At 51.3% G+C, this 20,487-nt stretch overlaps 1 protein-coding gene across 7 annotated transcripts in view; it reads left to right on the forward strand.

Moving 5' to 3' along the window:
• PNPLA7 (patatin like domain 7, lysophospholipase) overlaps positions 1-20,487 on the forward strand; it is a 67,267-nt gene that overhangs the window by 39,615 nt on the left and 7,165 nt on the right. For all 7 annotated transcript variants that reach the window (XM_074331436.2, XM_074331437.2, XM_074331433.2 and 4 more), the window contains 5 exons: positions 3,476-3,625; positions 11,657-11,720; positions 12,386-12,554; positions 13,569-13,751; positions 14,488-14,606. In XM_074331436.2, the coding sequence (XP_074187537.2) occupies positions 3,476-3,625; positions 11,657-11,720; positions 12,386-12,554; positions 13,569-13,751; positions 14,488-14,606 (685 nt within the window). The remainder of the gene's footprint in view (positions 1-3,475; positions 3,626-11,656; positions 11,721-12,385; positions 12,555-13,568; positions 13,752-14,487; positions 14,607-20,487) is intronic.

Here is a 20,487-nt window from a genome sequence, read left to right on the forward strand (position 1 = left end):
CTCCTGCTTAGACCTGCTGTCCTCTCTGCAGAGGCTGATACCCCTCTTCCCCAAGCCACCTCGTCAGCACCTCCCTGAGCCCAGTGCACCCCCGTGCTCTCAGTTCCCCTCCTGAGCTTCATTTGTCCCCACGTGGGCAGCCACTTGACGCATCGCATGTCTCCCTAGCTAGCCATCTGTTGTCTGTCTCCTGCACCCACACGTCAGCTACCAGAGGGAAGGAAGGGATCTCTGTTTTGTCACAGTGGGACTCGGAAGTACTGAATGTGGAAGGAAAGGACAGGTGCACGGACGTGCCCTGTGGAGGCAGCAGAGTATGGCGGGTGCCAGCCCTGCTCTAGTGGGACTCAGCTAATCATGTCTACAGGGACCGTTTCCAAATGAGGCCACACTCTGAGGTTCTGGGGGGACATGAATTTCGGGGAGACACTGTTCAACACGTGGTACACCTTTTCTCCTTTTGCTTTTAACCAACCTATATGGTTCTGTTTGAAGCGAGTTTCCTGTAGAAATCATAAAGTTGGTTCATGTTTTTGTCACCCTTCTGACAATCTATGTCTTTTTATTTGTGTTTAGACCATTTACATTTAACGTAATTTTTCATATGTTAGGATTTATGTCCCATTTTATTATGTTTACTATTCTCCCCCTTTCGTACATTACTCTGATTACTCTTTCTGATCTTCTTCTGAGTCACTGGAGTGTTCTGTCTTCACTAACCAACTGTGGGTCCTTTCACATGCATCTCTTTGTATAGTACTTTTAGTAGTGATTCCAGGGACTGCAGTACCTGTGCTTCACCTCTCCCGGTCTCATGCCAACACAGTGTGGACACCTTGTCACTGTTCAGTCACTTCACTCTTCCCCCTTATGCTGTAGCTGGTAAATGTTACCTCTGCCTACATTGAAAAGCCCCCATGCAGTGTTAGGACTTTTGCAAAGCTTGGGGAGATTGTGACATTTCTGTCTCTGTCACTCCTCTGTCACGGTGGTGTCCCAGGCCTCCTGCTGGTATCACTTCCCTTCTCTGAAGAAGCTCCTTTAATGATAGTTATCTAAGAGCAGGTCTTAAGTCCCCTTCATCTGAACCTGTCTTTGCCTCCCCTGCAGCCCAGCCCCAAGGATATTTTCTGCAGGCCTGGGTGGATAGTCCTTTCATGTCAGCACCTTAGCAAACTGTGCCCCTACTCTGGCCCCCGTGCTGCTGGCTAGGGAGCAGACATCTGACTGTCACAGCAGGGGGAGCAGCATTTCTGGCTGGAGTCAAGATTTGGCTTTGTCTTCAGTTTGTAGAGGAAGTCTGATTTGGAGTCTGGGCCTGAATTTCTTGGGGTTTATCCTATTGGGTTTTACTCATCTTTGTGAGTCTAGGGAAGTTTTCAGCCTTTTTTCCTTCAAATATTCTCCAGCCCTGTCTTTTTCGTGCTCTCCTGGGATTCCAGTGATGCAAATGTCAGACCGTTTGCTATTTTCCCAAAGGGTTCTGGGGCACTGAACAGTTTTTAACCTTTTTTCCTCCCTCTGGTGTTCAGGTCGAATAGTTTCTCTCGCTCTGTCTTCAAGGTCATTGGCTTTTTCTTTATCTCTTCAGCCCATCCAGTTTTTAAATTTAAGTTATTCTATTTCTGCACCTGTTTCAAGACTGTTCATGATCACTGTTTCTATCTGGTTATGGTCAGAGCTTTATTGTCCTTGTCAAGTAATTCCAAATTCTGTGACACGTCTTTTTCGTCTGCTGATGGCTTTTCTCATTCTAGGTGAGATTCTCCTGGCTCTTGGTAAGCCTGGTAATTTCAGATTGTGTCCTGTATTTTGAGTGTTCTGAGACCACACTAGCCAACTAAGTCTTCTGTGTGAGTAGATGCTCAGTGCGCTTACATACACAGGCATTTCCTGGCACTCTTTCCTGGGCTGTGTTTGAATTCACATTCAAATTCTCAAGGCCTTTGCAGTATTACCCTGGTCTGCCCACTTGTGCACCCAGAGCCAGTGAGAAGGCAGCCTGCCATCTGTTCCCAGAGCCTCTGTGTGCGATTCTGGCCAGTTTCGGGCTGCTTGGGGGTGAGCCCAGGACGTCATACTAGGTTTAGAGGATTCCGTCCTCCACCTCCCCTTTCTCTGTGATCTCTCCCACTCTAGTTAGGGGGTGCCACCTCTGCTTGTTAGTGCAGGGCGTGGAGAGTTGGGGCCTCCATCCCATGTCTGCAATCCCAGGCAGGTAGGGAGCTGGTGTTTGCTTAGTGCTTGGGGACCCTAGAAAGCCTCCCCAGAGGCGGCACCCAGTGGGGCGAGAGATGGGCCACTGCTGCTTCTGTGGCATTAGACGGCTGGTCTTCCCAGAGTCGAGGTCCCTAGCAGTCCGCCCTTCTCTCTGTGTCCCTCTGCATCTCCTGGGAGCTGCGTCCTTGTGAGTGGTGGCAGCGGTGGGATGTGCCTGCCCCTTGGCCAGAACCAGAGCCTCTCACATGCCTGTCCTGAAGGCTAAGAACCCAGGTTCTTCCTCACATGGAGGGTTCTGACATCGGAGGTCACAGGGAAAGATAGTGAGCAAGGGGATCCCCAAGGAGGAGCTGTAGGAAAGCAGAGAAAAGTGTTGCCCTGTGTGCGGCCAGCAGCCAGTGCACGGTGCCCACCTGGCTTTGCCAGCCCCCAGCTTAGCTCTCATCAGCCTCCTTTGTCTGCTGCCCAGGGCTGCCCACTCTGGCTCCTGGCTCAGACTATGTACTCAGGAAGTGCCGCTCCTCCAGGGGCGAGGTGGCAAGAGTGGACAGATGTGCCCTCGGGTTGGGAGGGTCTGTGCAGGAGACTGGGGTCTGGCTGGGGTATAGCCAGCAGGAGGGGTAGGAACAGGAGATGCCACCCCCCGAGAACGGACTTGGTTGTTGGAAATAATGTGCCAGCCACCCTCTGACGGAGGCTAAGGGATCAGTGTGTGCCATGTCTGCGGCCTCCGTCCCGACCTCCCAAGGCTCCCTGGGCAGCCCGTGTCTCAGGGACGGAGGCTCTGCCTGCACGGACGATCCCTCAGGCTCAGGCCTCTGTTCCCGGATCCAGCCGTGAACTCCTGAGGGTCACTCTGTCCTCCCTCTGGGGTCCGGGACAGTAGCTGTGTGTGCGTCTGTTTGTAGAGCGAGTGGTGAAAACATCTAGGAGGTCAAGTCCTCACTGGGCAGGACTTTCTCAGGAGTTGAATTTCCCTGCATTTTGCTCCTTTCCCTGTGCCACACCTGTCGTCTCGCCTCCCGCTCCGTGGGACCTCAGTCCTGCTGTGTGAAGTGCAAGGCGACGCAGTGTGGTTGGCAGGACAGGCAGGGTGGTGGCAGTGGGTTCTGGGAGTAGTGCTGCGTATGGAGACCCGGGCCCGCTGCTCTCGTCCCTGAGCTGCTTGTGCCGTGCTGTCATCCAGAGACGCCCAGAAATTGTCACAGCAGCAGCCTGACCCCCTCAGGCCAACACATGACCCTGTGCTTCTCAGGTCACCAGTTTGGGCTACACTCTGCCAGCAGCAAGTGGGACTCGGGAAACCCTGCCAGCAACCTGTCCACGGTGGCCGTCATGCCCGTGTCGGAGGACGTGCCCCTCACCGCCTTTGCCCTGGAGCTCAAGCATGCCCTCAGCGCTATCGGTGAGCCCAGCCTCTGGGTCCCTCTGGGTTCCTGTGCCACCCTCTCAGCTAAACCCTGGGGGCTCCTGGAGCGGGGACTGTCCATTAGGCGTCTTCATGGGCCTGTGGTAAGTCACATCATAGGCAGCTCCTCCGAGATGGTTAGTGCCTCCCTGAGTGCAGGGGCCCCGGGGGGCAGAGACCTGAAACCCCTGGAACCTAGCGTGGGTTCTGGCCTGCGGGGGGCACGTGCCCGCTGCTGCAGCACTTGACACAGACGCTGCATGGGAAGCGCCCTCAGTCGGGGTCGGGTAGCATCCAAAGTCTTGGAAGCTGTGCAACTTTGGGATTCAGAAGTAAGAAACTGAAATTCCTGAGAACTCATAGGGGTTCCCCCAGTCATAAAGTATTCACTATTTCTAACACTATACGTTTGTATACAATTGTGAATGACCATGATGATAGTTTTCTGTGCTAGGGTTGTACTGAGTTTCAGGTTATCTTTAAAAATGATGTAATAACGGGGGCAGCTGGTTAGCTCAGTTGATTAGAATGTGGTGCTGATAACACCAAGGTTGCCAGTTCGATCCCCCTGCATGGGCCACTGTGAGCTGCGCCCTCCTTAAATTAAAAAAAAAAAAATCACCCCCATTAGGGACCCCCTCCTGCTTGGGAGTTGCCTCTAATAAACTATCTAAAAAACAAATCCATGTCACATAAAAATGATGTAATAGTGAACTCAATGAATACGACATTACTGTTATGAAAACGTGTTTGTGATAAGAGCATATGTTTGTTCATCTGTTTTAAAACAGGTGAGTTCTGGGCTGGGCGGTGGCTCAGGTGGTCCTAGTGCCGTGCTCCTAATGCCCGAGGTCACCGGTTCGATTCCCATATGGGCCAGTGAGCTGCGCCCTCTACAGCTAAGCTTGTGAATAACAGCTCTCCCTGGAGCTGGGCTGCCGTGGGCCACCATGAGCGGCCGGTGGCCAGCATGAGTGGCCGACCATTGACCGACTGCCTCAGTGGGGGAGGGGGAGATCACAAGGCTCATAACACCAGCATGGGCCAGGGAGCTGTGTCCTACACAACTAGACTGAGAAACAACGGCTTGAACCGTAGTGCGGGGGAGGCGGAAGAAAGGGGGGAAAAACACAAAACAAAAAACAGGTGAGTTCACTTTTTTGTTTTAATTTCTTTTTTGTTGTTTTAATTGGGAAATATTAGGGAACAGTGTGTTTCTCCAGGGCCCATCAGCTCCAAGTTGTCCTTCAATCTAGTTGTGGAGGGCGCAGCTCAGCTCCAAGTCCATTTACTGTTTTCAATCTTTAGTTGCAGAGGGCGCAGCCCACCATCCCATGTGGGAATTGAACCAACAACATTGTTGTTGAGAGCTTGCACTCTAACCAACTGAGCCATCCGGCCACCCCTCTGGCAGCTCAGCTGCACCTTGTTGTTTTCAATCTAGTTGTGGAGGGCGCAGCTCACTGGCCCATGTGGGAACCAAACCGGCAGCCCTGTTGTTCAGAGCTCACACTCTAACCAACTGAGCCATCTAACCATCAGAGCATATGTTTTAATACCTGTGAAAATGCTCTCTACCTGATACAGACATTTAGTAACAGAAAGCATTAAATAAATGCACAATAAAAACAAGTCATAAGATTGAAAGATAATACCGTAAATATTTAGTATTTGAAGTTATTCTCAAAATGAAGTTTTAAAACGCAGAAAGCACAAATTGCCCTTAGCCTTGATCTTGGCTTTGTAACAAATATTCCAGATGTGGAGAATTCCATTGCTTCTCCATTGTCCGGGCCACACTGCCCTGCGTGCGTCCAGAGCAAATTCAAGCGCAGTGGAGATATGTGGCCTCATGAAAGTTCATTCCTTTGTTTTTTTTTGGAATTAAACTTTATTGGGGTGACAATTGTGCGTATTCCCTTTTTAAAAAATACTTTGTTTTGAAATTACAGATTCAGAGGAAATTGCAAAAATAGTAGCTCCATGTACCTCTGCCCTGGTTATGTGACTATAGCATCCAGACAGGAAGCTGGTACTTATACAGTCCATATGCCTTCTGCAGGCATCACTGGTTTTCATGTGTACGTGTACGTGTCTATGTGTTCATGTGTGTGTGTGTGCATGTGTGTGCACGTGTTGTGCACTTGTGTGCGTATGCATGTGTGCACATGTACGTATGTGCATGTGTACGTGTGTGTGCATGTGTGTGCACGTGTGTGTGCTCTGTGCTGTTGTGACTCCGGTGTAGGTTCCTGCAGCCGCCAGCCCCACCGGGCTGAAACTGCCCATCAGGTCGGACCTGCCGCCTGGCAGAGCTGCCCCCAGTACCTGTACTCTGGTGACAGGAGCTGTTCTCCACTCTTGTCATTCCAAAAGCGTCATAAAAGTAGAACCAACAGTATGTGGCCTTTTGAGGCTGCCTTTCCTGGGTGATGCCGTGTGGCAGCAGTGTGTCCTTCTGCTGAGGGACACCCACTGTCTGGGCGTCCACACTTCTTCACCCATCCGCCTGCTCAAAGTCATTTGCTTGTTTGCAGGCTGGGCTTACAGAGCTCCGCGAGCGTGCTGTAAGGGTTTTGTGTACACCTGCGTTTCCATTCCTCTGGCAGAAATGTCCAGGAGTGCACACTCAGCCTTAGGAGAACCAGTCTCCAGAGTGGCCGCACCAGGTCACGTGCCCAGCAGTGTGCGGCAGTGGTGCCGTTCCTCCACGTCCTGTCTTGTCGCTGATGCTCATCCCAGCTGCTCCAGGTGCTGGGCACATTGTGGCTCCCACTTGCATGTCTCGGGCTGGTGCTACTCAGGGCCGTTCCTGCTCGTGCCACCGCAGTCTCCGCTCTGGTGAAATGTCTGTTCACGTCTTGTGTTTGTTTTCTCACTGTTGAGTTTTGAGAATTCTTTGTATAGTCTGGATGCTAGTCTCTCATTGGGCGTGTGGTTTGCAAATGTTTTGTTCCAGTGTCCGTTTTTCTTGTCATCCTCTTACTGGTCTTTCACAGGCAAAAATTTTAAATTTTGATGAAGTCCAGCTTATTGATTTTTTTTCTTTTATTGGTCATGCTGTCTTTTTTTCCCCCTTCTTCCGCCTCCCCCGCCCCAGTCCAGTTCAAGCCGTTGTTTCTCAGTCTAGTCATGTAGGACACAGCTCCCTGGCCCGTGCTGGTGTTATGAGCCTTGTGCCCCCCTTCCAACTCTGGCAGTCGGTTGCCAGTCGTCGGTCGGCTTCTCACAGAAGCTTACGGAAGTTCTCGCCGGCTGCCGGCTGCTCACGCTGGATGCTGGCCACTCACGCTGGCCAACGGCTGCTCCTGGCAGCACACAGCAGCCCATGGCAGCCCATGGTAGCCCATGGCAGCACAGAGCAGCCTGCTGCAGTCCACGCCAACCTCTGGCTGCTCACAGCAGCCCAGCTCCAGGGAGAGCTGTTGTCACAATCTTAGCTATAGAGAGCGCAGCTCACTGGCCCATGTGGGAATCCAACCGGTGACCTTGGCGGTTAGGAGCACGCGCTCCAACCAGCTGAGCCACTGGGCTGGCCCTGTCATGCTTTCAATGCCCTTCCTAAGAGCTCTTCCCTTCTTCCCAGGGCCTAGCTGTTGTTTTTCCAAAAGGTTTGTAGTTTTCATTTAAATCTATGATGTTTGGGGGCTAATTTTGTATAAAGTGTGACATTTAGTTAGAGGTTGGATGTCCAGTTGCCCACTTTCCCCACGGGGTGGTCCTGGCGCTCTTGCTGAAGCTCGTGTGATACACTGCGGTTCATTCTGGGCTCGGTTCTAGTCCGTGGTCTGCGTGTCTGTCCCGTGCCAGCGCCTAGGAAGTCCTCCAGGTGTGACCTTCTCTTTCCAAGATTGTTTGGGCTGTTCGAGGTCCCTCGAGACCCACATGGACTTTGGGATGTGCTTTCCTATTTCTGCAACAAGAACTGCCTCTGGGATTCCAAGAGGGATCGCACTGAATGTATAGGTTGCTCTGGGTGGTACTGACATCTTCACAACACTGTCTTTCACTCTGTGAACATGGGGTGTGTTTCTACTTATTTGTGGCTTTGATTTCCGTCAGCAGTGTTTATAGTTTTCAGGGTGAGTCTTTCACTTCCTTGGTAAAGTTTATCCCTAAGTATTTTACTGTCTTTGATGCATTATAAGTGGAATTATTAATATCTTTTTTGGCATGTTTATTGATACTGTACAGAAACACAACTGACTTTTGTATGTTGGTTTTGTATCCTGCAACTTCATTTATTAGTTGTAACAGTTTTTTTGGTGGACTTCTTCAGGGTTTCCTAAATATAAGGTCATGTCTACAAATCAAGAAAATTTTACTTCTTTTCCAATTTTGATGACTTTTAGTTATTTTTCTTGCAAAATTGCTCTGGTTAGGACATCCAGTACCGTGTTGAATAGCAGTGGTGAGAGCAGGCATCCCGGCCTTGTTCCTGATCTTAGGGGAAAGCTTTCAGGCTGTCACCATTGAGCGTGATGTTAGCTTTCAGTTTTGTATGTACGGCCTTTAATGTAGTGAGGAAGTTTCTTTCTATAAGTAGTTTTGTTTAGTGTTTTATAAAAAGATGTTGAATTTTGTCAAATGCTTTTTCTGCATCAGTTGAGATGATCACGTGGGTTTGTTTTTCATTCATTCTGTGAATGTGGTTTATTACACTGGTTGATTTTCCTTTGTTGAACCATCCTTACATTCCAGGAACAAATCCCCCTTTGTCATACTATATAATCCTTTTAATATACTGCTGAATTTGGTTAACTGCTATTTTGTTGGGGATTTTTGCATCAATACTGATAAAGGTTATTCGTCTGCAATTTTTTCATGGTGACTTTATCTTATAGTATTGGTACCAGGGTAATGGTGGCCCCATGGAATGACTTAGAAAGTGTTCCCTCACGTCAGTATTTTGGAAGAGTTTGAGGAGGACCGGTGTTAATTTTTCTTTAAGTAGTTGATAGAATTCACCAGTGAAGCTGTCTCATGCAGGGCTTTTCTTTGTTGGTATTATTATTGTTGTTATTATTGTTACTACCGATTCAATCATCCTACTAGTTATAGGTCTATGCAGATTTTCTGTTCATGATTCAGTCTTTGTATGTCTTGTGTTTCTAGGAATTCACCCATTTAATCTAGATTTTCCAATTTGTTTATGTACAATTGTTCATACTCCTTTTTATTTCTGTAAAATCGATAATGTTCCATTGTTTCTGATTTTAGTGATTTTAATTTCTTTTTCCTTTATTCATCTAGCTGAAGGTTTGTCAATTTTGTTCATTCTTTCAAAGAACCAACTTTGGTATCTTTTATTTTCTTTACTGGTTTTTTTCCCCTCTATTTTATTTATTTTTATTTATTTGTTCTAAACTTTATTTTTTCCTTCCTTTTGTTAGCTCTGGGTTTAGTTTGATATTCTTTTTCTAGTTACTGAAGGTATAAAGTGAGGTTGTTGATTTGAGATCTTTTTTTTAATGTACACATTTATAGCTGCAAAGTTCCCTCTTAGCACTCCTTTTGCTGCCTCCCCTAAGTTTTGGAATGTTGTATCTTTATTTTCATTTGTCTCAAGGTATTTGCTAATTTCCCTGTGACTTCTTTGACCCGCTGGTTGTTTACGCATGTGTTGTTTAATTACCACATATTTGTGAATTTTCCAGTTTTCCCACAGTTGTTGATTTCTAAAGATACCGGGTATGATTTGAGGCTTTTGAAGTCATTAAGGCTTGTTTTGTTGCCCTCCATGTAGTCTGTCCTGGAGAGTGTCCCGTGTGCACTTGAGGATGTGTGTTCTCCTGCTGTCACGTGGTTGGTCTTTCCTCTTAAGCGTTTTGGTTACTGTGATGGTATCTCACTATGGCTTTAATTTGCATTTCCCAGGGAGTAAGAAGTTTATTTATTTATTGACCATTAGGATGCCCTCTTCTGTAAGTTCCTGTCAAGTTACCCACCCCTTTCATTGGGTTGCCATCTTTTCCTTGTCGATGGGCAGAGTTCTCTCTGTAATCTGGATACAGTTCTTGTTTTGGATGCAAATATTGCAGGTACCTTTCCCTCTCTGTGACTTGCTTTTTTATCCTTTTCATGCTATCTTTTGACAAACAGGAGTTCTGAATTCTAATGTAGACCAGTCTATCAATTTTTTCCTATATTGTTACTGATTTTTGCATTTTACTGAACAAATTGCATCCCGCCCCCAAATTATGAAGGTGTTCTTCTAAAAACTTTATGGTTTCACCTTTCAAGTTCACAGTTCATCTGGCATTGATTTTGGTTATGACATGAGGTAGAATCAAGATTCATTTTGTCTACTGCGATCTTCAGGTGACCAAGACCCACATTTAGAAAGAACCAACTCTGCCCTCCACATTGCTGGGACTCCTTTGCCGAAAGTCAGGTGACCATATTTGTGTAGGTTGCCTTCACTTCTGAGGGGTGTTTCTGCTGAGTGAAGATTTTGGGCTGATAGTCATTTTCTTCTAGCACTTTGAAGGTGTCGTTCCGTTTCTTCCAGCTTCCAGGGGGTGGGAAAGAAGCTGTGTGGCAGCCAGGCTGAAAGTGGCTGCCTGCTTCAGCTGCACCCCACAGAATCCATGAGTTATCCTGTGTCTCCTCCCTGCCCTGGGCCCGCCCACTATGATGGGGTTGTTCACCACGTTCCTGATTGGCAGGAGCTGTAGCCCATGCCATGGGGACCAGAGCACTATCTTTGGGGAGCTCACACTTCCCTGAGGTCCCCATCAGAGCCCCCCCACCAAGGAGGCCTAGAGCAGAAGACAGGTACTGAGGAGCAGTAGAGCCCAGCAGGTGTCCCCTAAGGGCCTCAGGGCTGGGCTCCTCAGTGCTCCTGTAGCCAGACATGGTCTGCCTATCCCGTCACATCCTGAATGTTCAAAAGGTGGACAAGACGTGTCACTGCACATCCCTCACAGGCGCGTGAGGCAGTCCAGCCCTGAGCGGTCCAGACCTGTGCGGGTGACCGACTGGAGCTTGTAGCTCCTCCCAGCACAGCCTGACCCCTAGAGTAGGACTGCAACCCCCTGACAGGACTGGCACCCTTCACCCCAACCCCCACTGCCTCAGCAGGTTTCTGTCCTGTAAATCAGAGCTATGTGTGCACACAGGTCCAGCCAGAGAGCCATACCGCAGGGGGCACCACCGCTGTAGGCGCTCCTTTGTATGGGTCCCTCTGCGAAAGCAGATGTTCCCAATTAAAACACAGTGTGATAAGATACTGGTTCTGTATCTCTCATCTTTTAATTAGACGCCCTTGGGGGAAAGTCAGGTAAAGTGCGGGTGTGAGAAGGAAGCCCTCAGCACCCCCATGCTCCTGCTTCAGCCTGGGTTCTGGCGCCGGTCCTCAGCTGGCGGCCCTTCTCAGACTGCGTGCTCTCTCTTGGCTACTGTCTCGAGTCCCCCATGGCCTTTCCACGGGTTCTGACGCTGACCCTCCTGGTGGAGCAGGCCCTGACTCCTCTGTGTGTACAGTGGCTGTGAAACACCGTATAGAGAAGAAGCTGATTTCAGAGATGCACATGTGCCAGGTGCTGCATCTCAAGCCTGGTGAAAGACATGACACTGGAATCCGGCCGCCTCGCTGATCTAGATTTGGGCATTTACATTATTCGGCATTTTACATGCTGTGATTCCCCTGTCTTCAACACACACAGTCTCAATGCTGCAGAGATTCAGCTCCTTTGTGTGTAGATGAGGAGACTGAGGTTCAGAGAGGCCCCCATCCCTGTACCTATGTAGGGAGCTACTGAGCTTGTGCATTCCTCCCAGCTCAGGGGGCTCAGCACCCACCCTGCACCATGTGGACTCACCAGCCCAGAGGCACCCCCTTCAGGCCACAGGCATTTCCTTATTCAAAGGTGCAAGGCTTCTCATGGCTTTCCGGGAGAGCAGGCTTCTGGGACAGGGAGTGGGCGCTCTTGCCCGCTGCCCGCGGCTGCCTCTGGGGCCAGGCCTCGCTGTCCTTGCAGGTGGCCTGCCAGGACAGTTTTTCGTAACTGGTGGTTCTGTTTTCAGGCCCCATCCTGCTGTTGACCAGTGACAACATAAAACAGCGCCTTGGCTCTGCTGCTCTGGACAGGTATGCTGGCCTCCGCATAGGAAACGGCCTAGTTTCCTGCTCCCAGCGGATCCAAACACAGCTTTGCAATGTGCCCTGGAGCCCATACCCGCTTCTTGTCTGTGCCTCCATGTCTGCACCCCCATCTGTACCACCGCTGGCACCCCATCTCTGCACACCCACCTGCTTACCCCATGTTTGCACCCCTGTGTGCACCCCCATCTGCACCCCATCTGTATCCGTCTATCTGCACCCCCGCGTCTGCACCACCGTCTGCACCCCCAGTCTGCACACCCCCGTCTGCACCACTGTCTGCACCCCCAGTCTGCACATCCCCGTCTGCACACCCCCGTCTGCATCCCGGTCTTCACCCCCATCTGTACCCCTGTCTGTACCCCCGTCTGCACCCCCACGTCTGCACGTCCCCATCTGCACCCCCATCTGTACCCATCTGTACCCGTCTGCACACCCGTCTGCACACCCCCGTTTGCACCCCCCGTCTGCACCCCCACGTCTGCATCCCCCGTCTGCACACCCCCGTCTGTACCGCTGTCTGTACTCCCGTCTGCACCCCCGTCTGCCACCCCCGTCTGCACCCCCCATCTGCAACCCCGTCTGCACCCCCCCCCCCGTATGCAACCCGCCGTCTGCACCCCTGTCTGCATGCCCCTGTCCATGCCTTCTAGTATCCACGAGTACCGGCTGTGCAGCTGGTTGGGGCAACAGGAGGACATCCACCGGATTGTGCTCTACCAGGCGGACAGCACGCTCACACCGTGGACCCAGCGCTGCATCCGGCAGGCCGACTGCATCCTCATCGTGGGTCTGGGCGAGCAGGAGCCCACAGTGGGCGAGGTGGGCTGGCCAAGAGGGCTGTGGGGGGAGGGATGAGCAATAGGTGGGGCTTCAGTGGATGGGCGGGCAGTGGGAGGGAGCCAGGCTGGGGCGGGGCTTCAGCAGAGTGGCTGGGTGGTGGGCGGAGCTTCGACAAATGGGGCCAGGCGGTGGTGGGGGCTGTGCGGTGAGACAAGGTTCCAGGGCTACAGGCGGGCAGGTCCAGGCTCTCTTCAGATCCCGGTTTTTTCTTTTCCTTTGAATGCAATATCTCACGAACTCAGGAAAGAACGGATCATTAGTGCTGACACCTGCTCATATACCTGCTGTCCACGTTTCAAAAACATTTTGCCGTTTTGTTGGTGGTTTTAGCACAAAGCGGAATGGCCCCCTCCGCCCATGGCCGCTTGTGAAGCTGGAGATTCTGGCTGTTTCACACTTTTAGTATGTGTGTATACAGCACTGTTTTACAGGTCTAAATTTTATATAAAAAGTGCCCTATTTTTTACCACTTTGAAGTTTCCTTTTTTCCTCAACACTTCACTCGTTTTTGTGGCTGTTAGTTTGCTGTCTGTGAGTACCCCACCCGCTAGCTGCTCTTAGGGCCTGGACTTAGCAGGCTGCTGGTGGGGTGTCTTCAGGGCACCCACCTGGAAGGGTCCCTGCATCACAGAGCATATGGGCGCAGGGTGCCTCCCGCGTTGGGGGCCGTGTTCGCTCGGTTTTCACGGGGGTGGCCTGGAAGAGTGCAAAATTCTTTATTTGAAGAGGTCTAGGTGTGTGTCCGAGAGGCAGTGTTAGAGAAAGCGCCCCTGCCTTCTGGTTACACTCCCCTAGCCCAGCGCACAGCTGGGGGCGGGGGAAGCAGAGTGCTGCACAGCCTGACAGAATCAGGGTGCCAAGGCCCTGCCCTCCACTGCTCTGCAAGGCGGCGTCCCACGTGGGGCCTCTGCACACAGCCCCACCTGGCCTTCACCTCCATCTTGCCCACGTCGGGCTCCAGGCCGCCTGACCGCGGGTTCTGCTGTCCCTCAGCTGGAGCGGATGCTGGAGAGCACTGCGGTGCGCGCCCAGAAGCAGCTGATCCTGCTGCACCGGGAGGAGGGCCCGGCCCCGGCCCGCACGGTCGAGTGGCTCAACATGCGCAGCTGGTGCTCCGGCCACCTGCACCTCTGCTGCCCACGCCGCGTCTTCTCCAGAAGGAGCCTGCCCAAACTGGTGAGGCGGGGGCACCTACCTCCAGCGCACAGCCCTGTCCTGACCCGCCCCTTCCGCTCTGAGTCTCGGTGGTCCGAGCTGTCTGTCGGGCTGTCGGTGTGTGTCGGGGCTGCTGGGCTGGTTTTCCCTTCCGTGCAGTGAGCTGACTGTGAGCTCCCGCTTGAGTTTGGCCACGGGGTGGCGCTGCGCTCCCCAGGCAGGTGGGGCCCGGGGTGTGGGATGAGCCGGCCACACCAGCGGGCCCTAGGAGCCTCAGGTCGGCGTTGCCCCTCCTTCGGGCAGCTCTTCCTTAGTGTATCCTCAGCCCTCGGGGCTGGGTGATGGGGTGGGGGGCCCGCAGAGGCTGCCCACACGCCACTGCCGGCCTGGCCCAGGGCTCTGAGGGCAGCATCCTGACAGCTGCATCCATGGGGCTGTTCTGCCCAGAGCACCCTCCACCCTCGGGGCTGGCAGGGTTTCAGCTGGGCTTGGGTTTGGTGTCCCTTTGCAGATGGCTCTCTGGAGCGCTGTGGTCTCCTGCTGGGCCCAGAAGGCTGTGGCCCAGCCGCTTGCCCTGCGCTCACCCAGTGGCCGTTCGAGGGCCTTCTCCCTCCCAGGAGAGCCTGGGCTCCAGGGTGCTGACAGAGTGGGTATCTGACCGAGCCCGCCAGTATCGTGGAGAGAGCTCGGGGTCAGGAGTGGAGGAAACCCGCCTGGGAACTCAGCCGGCCCTCCCCGCGTCTGGCCCCACTCTCAGGTGGAGATGTACGAGCGTGTCTTCCAGAGGCCTCCAGACCGGCACTCGGACTTCTCCCGCCTGGCGCGGGTGCTGACGGGCAATGCGATCGCCCTGGTGCTTGGGGGAGGAGGAGCGAGGTGAGTGCCTGCCCCTTCCCGCTGCAGCGCCTGGGATGAACTCCTGAACGCCGACAGGTGCAGGTGGATGGGCCCAGAATGCGTTGCTCCCCATAGGCTGTCTGTCCCCGTTTACACTCCAGGAACTGCCGGGGTTTTCATTGTTGCCAGTGCGGTGGAAGGACTCTCACCTGTTGTCCTGGCTCTGTAGCCGTTCATGCCTCCTCTTCTGAAAACTGTTCTGTCCTTTGCCCGCCTTTCCACTGGGCTCTGGTGAAGCCATTTTAATCCACACTTTGTAGAGTAACGACCTGGTCTGCTCACGAGCCTCCTGAAGACTGCTTTAGTGTTTTGGGGCTGGTGAGTTCCATACTGGACTTTCAACCCAAATAACTTCTACCCGAGTGTCATTCTGACACTTGTCTCCCTTCCCCCGAACTTAAAGAGAAATATACTTGGAACAGAACTGAGCCCAGGGGCATGGTGAGGAGGGAGTGACGAGGCCAAGGCTGTCTTCTGGTGAACCAGAGGGCAGATTGGTGCCTCCCGCAGCATCTGTGCCACTCACTGGGCTGGGGCCAGGGCTGGGGACGCCCTGTGAGTGGAGCGGCTCACGTTCCTGGCCGAGGTGGCCGTCTGCACTGCTGGCCGGGTGAGGTGCCCTGGGCCAGCTGGCATGTGCTGCTTCTCCAGCACTGTTAGCAGGGCCTCCTGGGCGCTCTGTGCCCTGAGTCCTGGCCCTCTGATGGTGACGGGCGCCTCTCCCCAGTGCCCCAGAGAAGGTGCCCAAGGACATCACTTTCAAAGTGAGCTGGAGAAGGGAAGAGGCAGAAGGACAGAAGCCCAGAGCTGTCACTGGGGAGGGAGACACTCAGCCAGGACGTCTCCTGCGTCCAGGGTCAGGCCTCTGCTCACGCCTGGCCCATTGCGGGAGGAGGCCAATTAGAGTGAGAGGTACGGTCCAGCTGCCAGGTCAGGGAGGACTCAAGCCCTCTTCTTTATAAAGACTAGAAAAATAATGCAGTGAACCCCATAACTGCTTGTCCAACTGTACTTCCTCTCCTCTCTTCCCCAAGTTGGAGACCCAAGGCTTCAAGTCCTGGTCTCAGGCCACGAACAAGAGAGTGGGGTGGACCCGGGCCCGTTGCTCCTTCACACGACACATGACCTGTGGAAGCAGCACGGGGGCAGGGCCTCGCTCTGCTTCTAGCTGCGGGCCAGAGCTGGGTGGGGTGGCCCAGCATGTGCTGGTCCTGTACCCCAAGTCCAGCCTGGCCTGGGGAGCAGGGGCAGAGCACTGCTCATTTGTCTCTGACGCCCCCAGCACTGTCTAGTGCCACACTTGTACTTGAAAGCTGGGCCAGTGGGCCTAGACAACCAAGTGAGTGGCCCAAGGTCACAGGCTGCCCGCTGCAGGGTTGATGTGGCCCAGAAGAGGTGGCCCAGACTTGGACCTGGTTTGCAGGTCAGGACGGCTGATCAGCAGCGTTTTTAATGAAAATTTAGTTGTAGTGAAAGTAGTGTTTGGTTCTCTAGGCCATTTGGTACTTGTAGAACACAGAATAGCAGTTCCCTGCCATCCCGTCCAAACCAGAAACAACCAGACGTGATCACTGCCAGCTTCTTCCTGCTGCCTGCTCATCTACATTACTAAAGAGCATTCCTAGTCTATGTTTTTGTTTCTTAGTTTTACATTATTGAGCTCCTGACCCCCTCCCTCACACAGAATCAGTCTGTCCATCTCTGTCATTTCTCATCCATCATCTGTCATCCGTCCATCATCCATCTACCTATCTGCACTCACCCAGTGCAGCTATCATCTATCTATCTATGTATCTACCATCTGTCTACCATCCATAATCCGTCTGTCATCCATTTCTAACATTTATCTGTCATTCATCCACCCTCCCCCCATCTGTCATCTGTCACCTATCTTTGTGTCTATCATCTGTCTGTCCATCACCTATTTATCGTCCATCTATCCATCTGTCTTCTGTCTGTCTGTCCCCCTCCTTACCACTCACAGTCCCAGCACGGCTCTTCCCTAGTGAAGCCAGTCCTCACTGTTTACGTCACTGTGACAGAGCTGTCCCGTTGTATTGTACAGTATGACTATATTTCCTCCCTTGGAATTACTCACTGCTGCAGCTGCCATTTGCTCAGTTTTCTGGGCATCATTATTTATCCTGATACTGCTGGAAGCACCAGTGCCTGCCCTCAGCATGCTCCGACTACCAGGCCATCTCTGCTGGCCTTGTCTGACCCCTCGGCTCTGCTGGCTGCTTCCAGCCAAGCCGCTGGCGGTTGCTTGGGGGTCCCCTTCCCCATCATCCTGGGGACCACCTGTGTCTCCTGTGTTCAGCTCCATTGCCTAGGGTCCATGTCTTCCTCTTTCTCGACATATTCTTGATTTTGGTAGAGTTCATACTCTGGAAATTTCCTTAAGAGAAGATGCACAGGAGGTAAAAGTTTTAGATGATGAGCAGCAGAAAATGTCCTCATTCTTCTGACAGTTTTGGTGTGGAACTGAAGATGGAAACAGTTTTCTCTGAGAAACTTAAGGCGTGGGGCCTGTCTCTGTAGTGCTGCGGCTGACAAGCTCAGTGCCATTGCTTCCGAGGCCTGTTTCCCTCTGGAAGCTGGTGGGTTGGTCTGCAGTCTCCTTCTTCAGAAAGGACTCGAGGGGTTGCCCAGGTGCTGCTCTCTTCATCCCTTGTACTGGGTGTCCCTCAGCTCTGGGGACCGTTCCGTGACCCTTACCTCTCTGTGCCCTGTTCTCTCTTCTGGAGCTTCCCGTGGTCCGAGACAAGGCCTCGCAGCTGGAGCCGTCCACTCTCCAACACATCTCCCATATTTTTGTTGTGCTTTCTGGGTGGTTTATCTGAAATGCATCTTCTAATTAATCTTTTCTGCTAAAACATTTCTAAGGCCTGAATGCTTTTTCTAGTTTTCTCTCTTTGTTCCTCTAGTGCAATGTTGACTTTCTCTGGAACATTCATTCAGCTTTTCTGCTCTGCGGGCTCGTGTCTCTGCCCTGACCTCATCAGTGCACTGCCAAGCGCTGGTCCACTGTCTGCCACGCTTTGCTGTGTTTCAGACGATGGGCAGTGGCTTATCAGGAACACAACTGCTGTGACTGTTCTCACACAGATCTGTTTTTGGGCGTGCTCTTTCCTCCTGGGCAAATGCTTGGGCGTGGCATCACCTGGGCGTGGGGCGGCTGCGTGCTCCGAGCTCAGGCCACCTGCACTGTTGTCAGCCCTGGGATGTTCAGCAGCGTCTCACCCAGTGATGGTGCGTGCGTGTTTGGCCACTTGTGTGTCTTCTTTGTAGAGTGCCACTTATGGTCTTTACTCGTGTTTAACAGGCAGTCGGGCTTTTATTATTGAGTCTGAATACAAGCCTTTTGCCAGATCTATTTACTACTGATATTATCTCAGTCTTTGACTTTTCATTTTCGTAATGGCATTTTTTGATCAAGTGTGATTTTCCAATTTTTTATGGTTATTCTGGTGTTCTGAGAGCTCTTGCCTACCCCCAGGTCACCAAGTTATTCTGTATTTTCTTCGAGAAGCTTTGTGACTCTAGCTAGTACACTGAGGCTTGTGACCCACTAAGGCTGTGCTTTGCAAACGGTGGGAGGTGAGTATGTGGCTCGGTTTCCCCACGGGGTTGTCTAGTTGCCGGGACACCGTTTGCTGAAGACTGTCCCATCCCTGTCATTCAGCAGGCCTGCAGCTGGCTCTGCTGTGCCCACTGAAGTGTACTCTGCTCTTATACACCCTGCCCGTCTCGATCCCTGTGGTTTTGTGGTAAATCTCAACACCAGGCAGTGTGATTTTTTTTTTCCCCCTCAAAATTGTTTTGGCTGTTCTAGGTCCTTTGCATTTCCATGTAAATTTTAGAATCACTAAGTATTTCATGGGCTATTTTTGCTATTGTAAATAGTATCTTTTAAATTTCACTTTCAAATTGATTGTTGCCAGTCTGTAGAAACACAATTGATATTTGTTTTTTGTTTTGTTTTGTTTTAAATATTTTATTGGGGAAGGGGAACAGGACTTTATTGGGGAACAGTGTGCACTTCCAGGACTTTTTCCAAGTCAAGTTGTTGTCCTTTCAATCTTAGTTGTGGAAGGCGCAGCTCAGCTTCAAGTTGTTGTCCTTTCAGTCTTAGTCATGGAGGGCGCAGCTCAGCTCCAGGTCCAGTTGCCCTTGCAGGAGTTGAACCGGCAACCTGGTGGTTAAGAGGATGCACTCCAACCAACTGAGCCATCTGGGAGCTTAGCAACAGCTCAGCTCAAGGTGCCATGTTCAATCTTAGTTGCAGGGGCAGAGCCCACCATCCCTTGCAGGGGTCGAGGAGTCGAACCTGCAACCTTGTGGTTGAGAGCCCACTGGTCCATGTGGGAATCGAACCGGCAGCCTTCGGAGCACGGAGCTCCAACCACCTGAGCCACCAGGTCGGCCCCACAATTGATATTTGTAAATCGATGTTGTATCTTACAACCTTACTATATTCACTTACTCTTTTTGTAGATTTTTTTTTGCATTTTATGTACATACACTTATGTCTTCTGAGAATAAAGACAGTATTTCCTCTTTCTTTCTAAAATATGCAAATGCCTTTTGTTTCTTTTTCTTGCCTTATTGCACCGGTTAGAATTTCAGTACAGCTCTGAGCAGCAGTGGAGAGCGTGGCCGCATCGCCGTTCCCAGTGTCAGAGGAAAGCACTCAGTTTCCTCATTCAGTGTGATCCTGGCTGCAGGTTTTCGGAGATGCACTTCATCAGACGAGGAAGCTCCTATGTTGGTTTGCTTAGTTGTTATGATGGATGTTGTTTCTGTGGATCTGTTGCGGTGGTTGTGTAATGTTCTCCTTTATTCTGTTAATGGTCGAGATCAAAGCGCAGGTTGCAATCCTGGAGCAGGTGCTACTGGTCCCGACCCCACTGGGGTCCGCCCTTCATGTCTTGAAATGCACACAGGTTTGTTTGCTGGCTTCACGACAAGTTGGGAAGTGCTGCTTTTTTTGCTATTCTCTGGAAGGTTTCTGTAAAATTTGTGTTATTCTTCCTTATAGGTTTAGTAGAATTCGTTGGTAAAACCATCTGGACATGAAATTTTCTTTGTGAGGACTTAAAAATTAAAGATTCAATCATTTTGATAGTTATGGTTCTATTCACATTTTCTATTTCTTGTGTCAGGTTTGGCAAGTTATGTTGTTCTAGGGATGTGTCCATTTTCTCTGAATTGTCCTACTGATGGCAGGAAGTTCACACTGCCTTCTTACCTTTTCGTCTGGGGCGTCTGTACGGATGTTTCCTTTCTCCTTCCTGATAATAGTTGTTGATACTCTTGCTCTCTCCCCCCCCCGTTTCATCTTATCAGGAGGTATCAGTTGAATGAGTCCTTTGAAAGCACCGACTTTTAGCTTTGTTGATCTTCTCTGTGGTATGTCTGTTTTCTGGTTCATTAACTTCTGCTCTTACCTTTGTTGTTTCCTTAATTTTACTCTGATATAAATTGTCCTTTCCCCCAACTTATGCTCCAGCAGACATTGTGTGGAACAGGCCAGGTACTGACATCGTGGTCTCTGTCATGACCACTGAGGATGGAGCAGGCGCTGTGTCTGTGTTAAGGAAACACATCTTTTTGTTTTCAGGCTGGTTTGAGGTTTTTCTCTGTTTGGGGTTTTCAACATTGTAGGAATGCTTAGAATGTATAATGCTTCGTGAATCTGGTTCTTTTATTTTATTTTATTGGGGAATATTGGGGAACAATGTGTTTCTCCAGGGCCCATCGGCTCCAAGTCGTCATCCTTCAATCTAGTTGTGGAGGGCGCAGCTCAGCTCCAAGTCCAGTTGCCATTTTCAATCTAGTTGCAGGGGGCACAGCCCAC

The sequence above is a fragment of the Rhinolophus sinicus genome, chromosome 16 (assembly GCF_057876585.1).
Source record: "Rhinolophus sinicus isolate RSI-liver-muscle chromosome 16, RSI-T2T, whole genome shotgun sequence".
Lineage (NCBI taxonomy): Eukaryota > Metazoa > Chordata > Mammalia > Chiroptera > Rhinolophidae > Rhinolophus > Rhinolophus sinicus.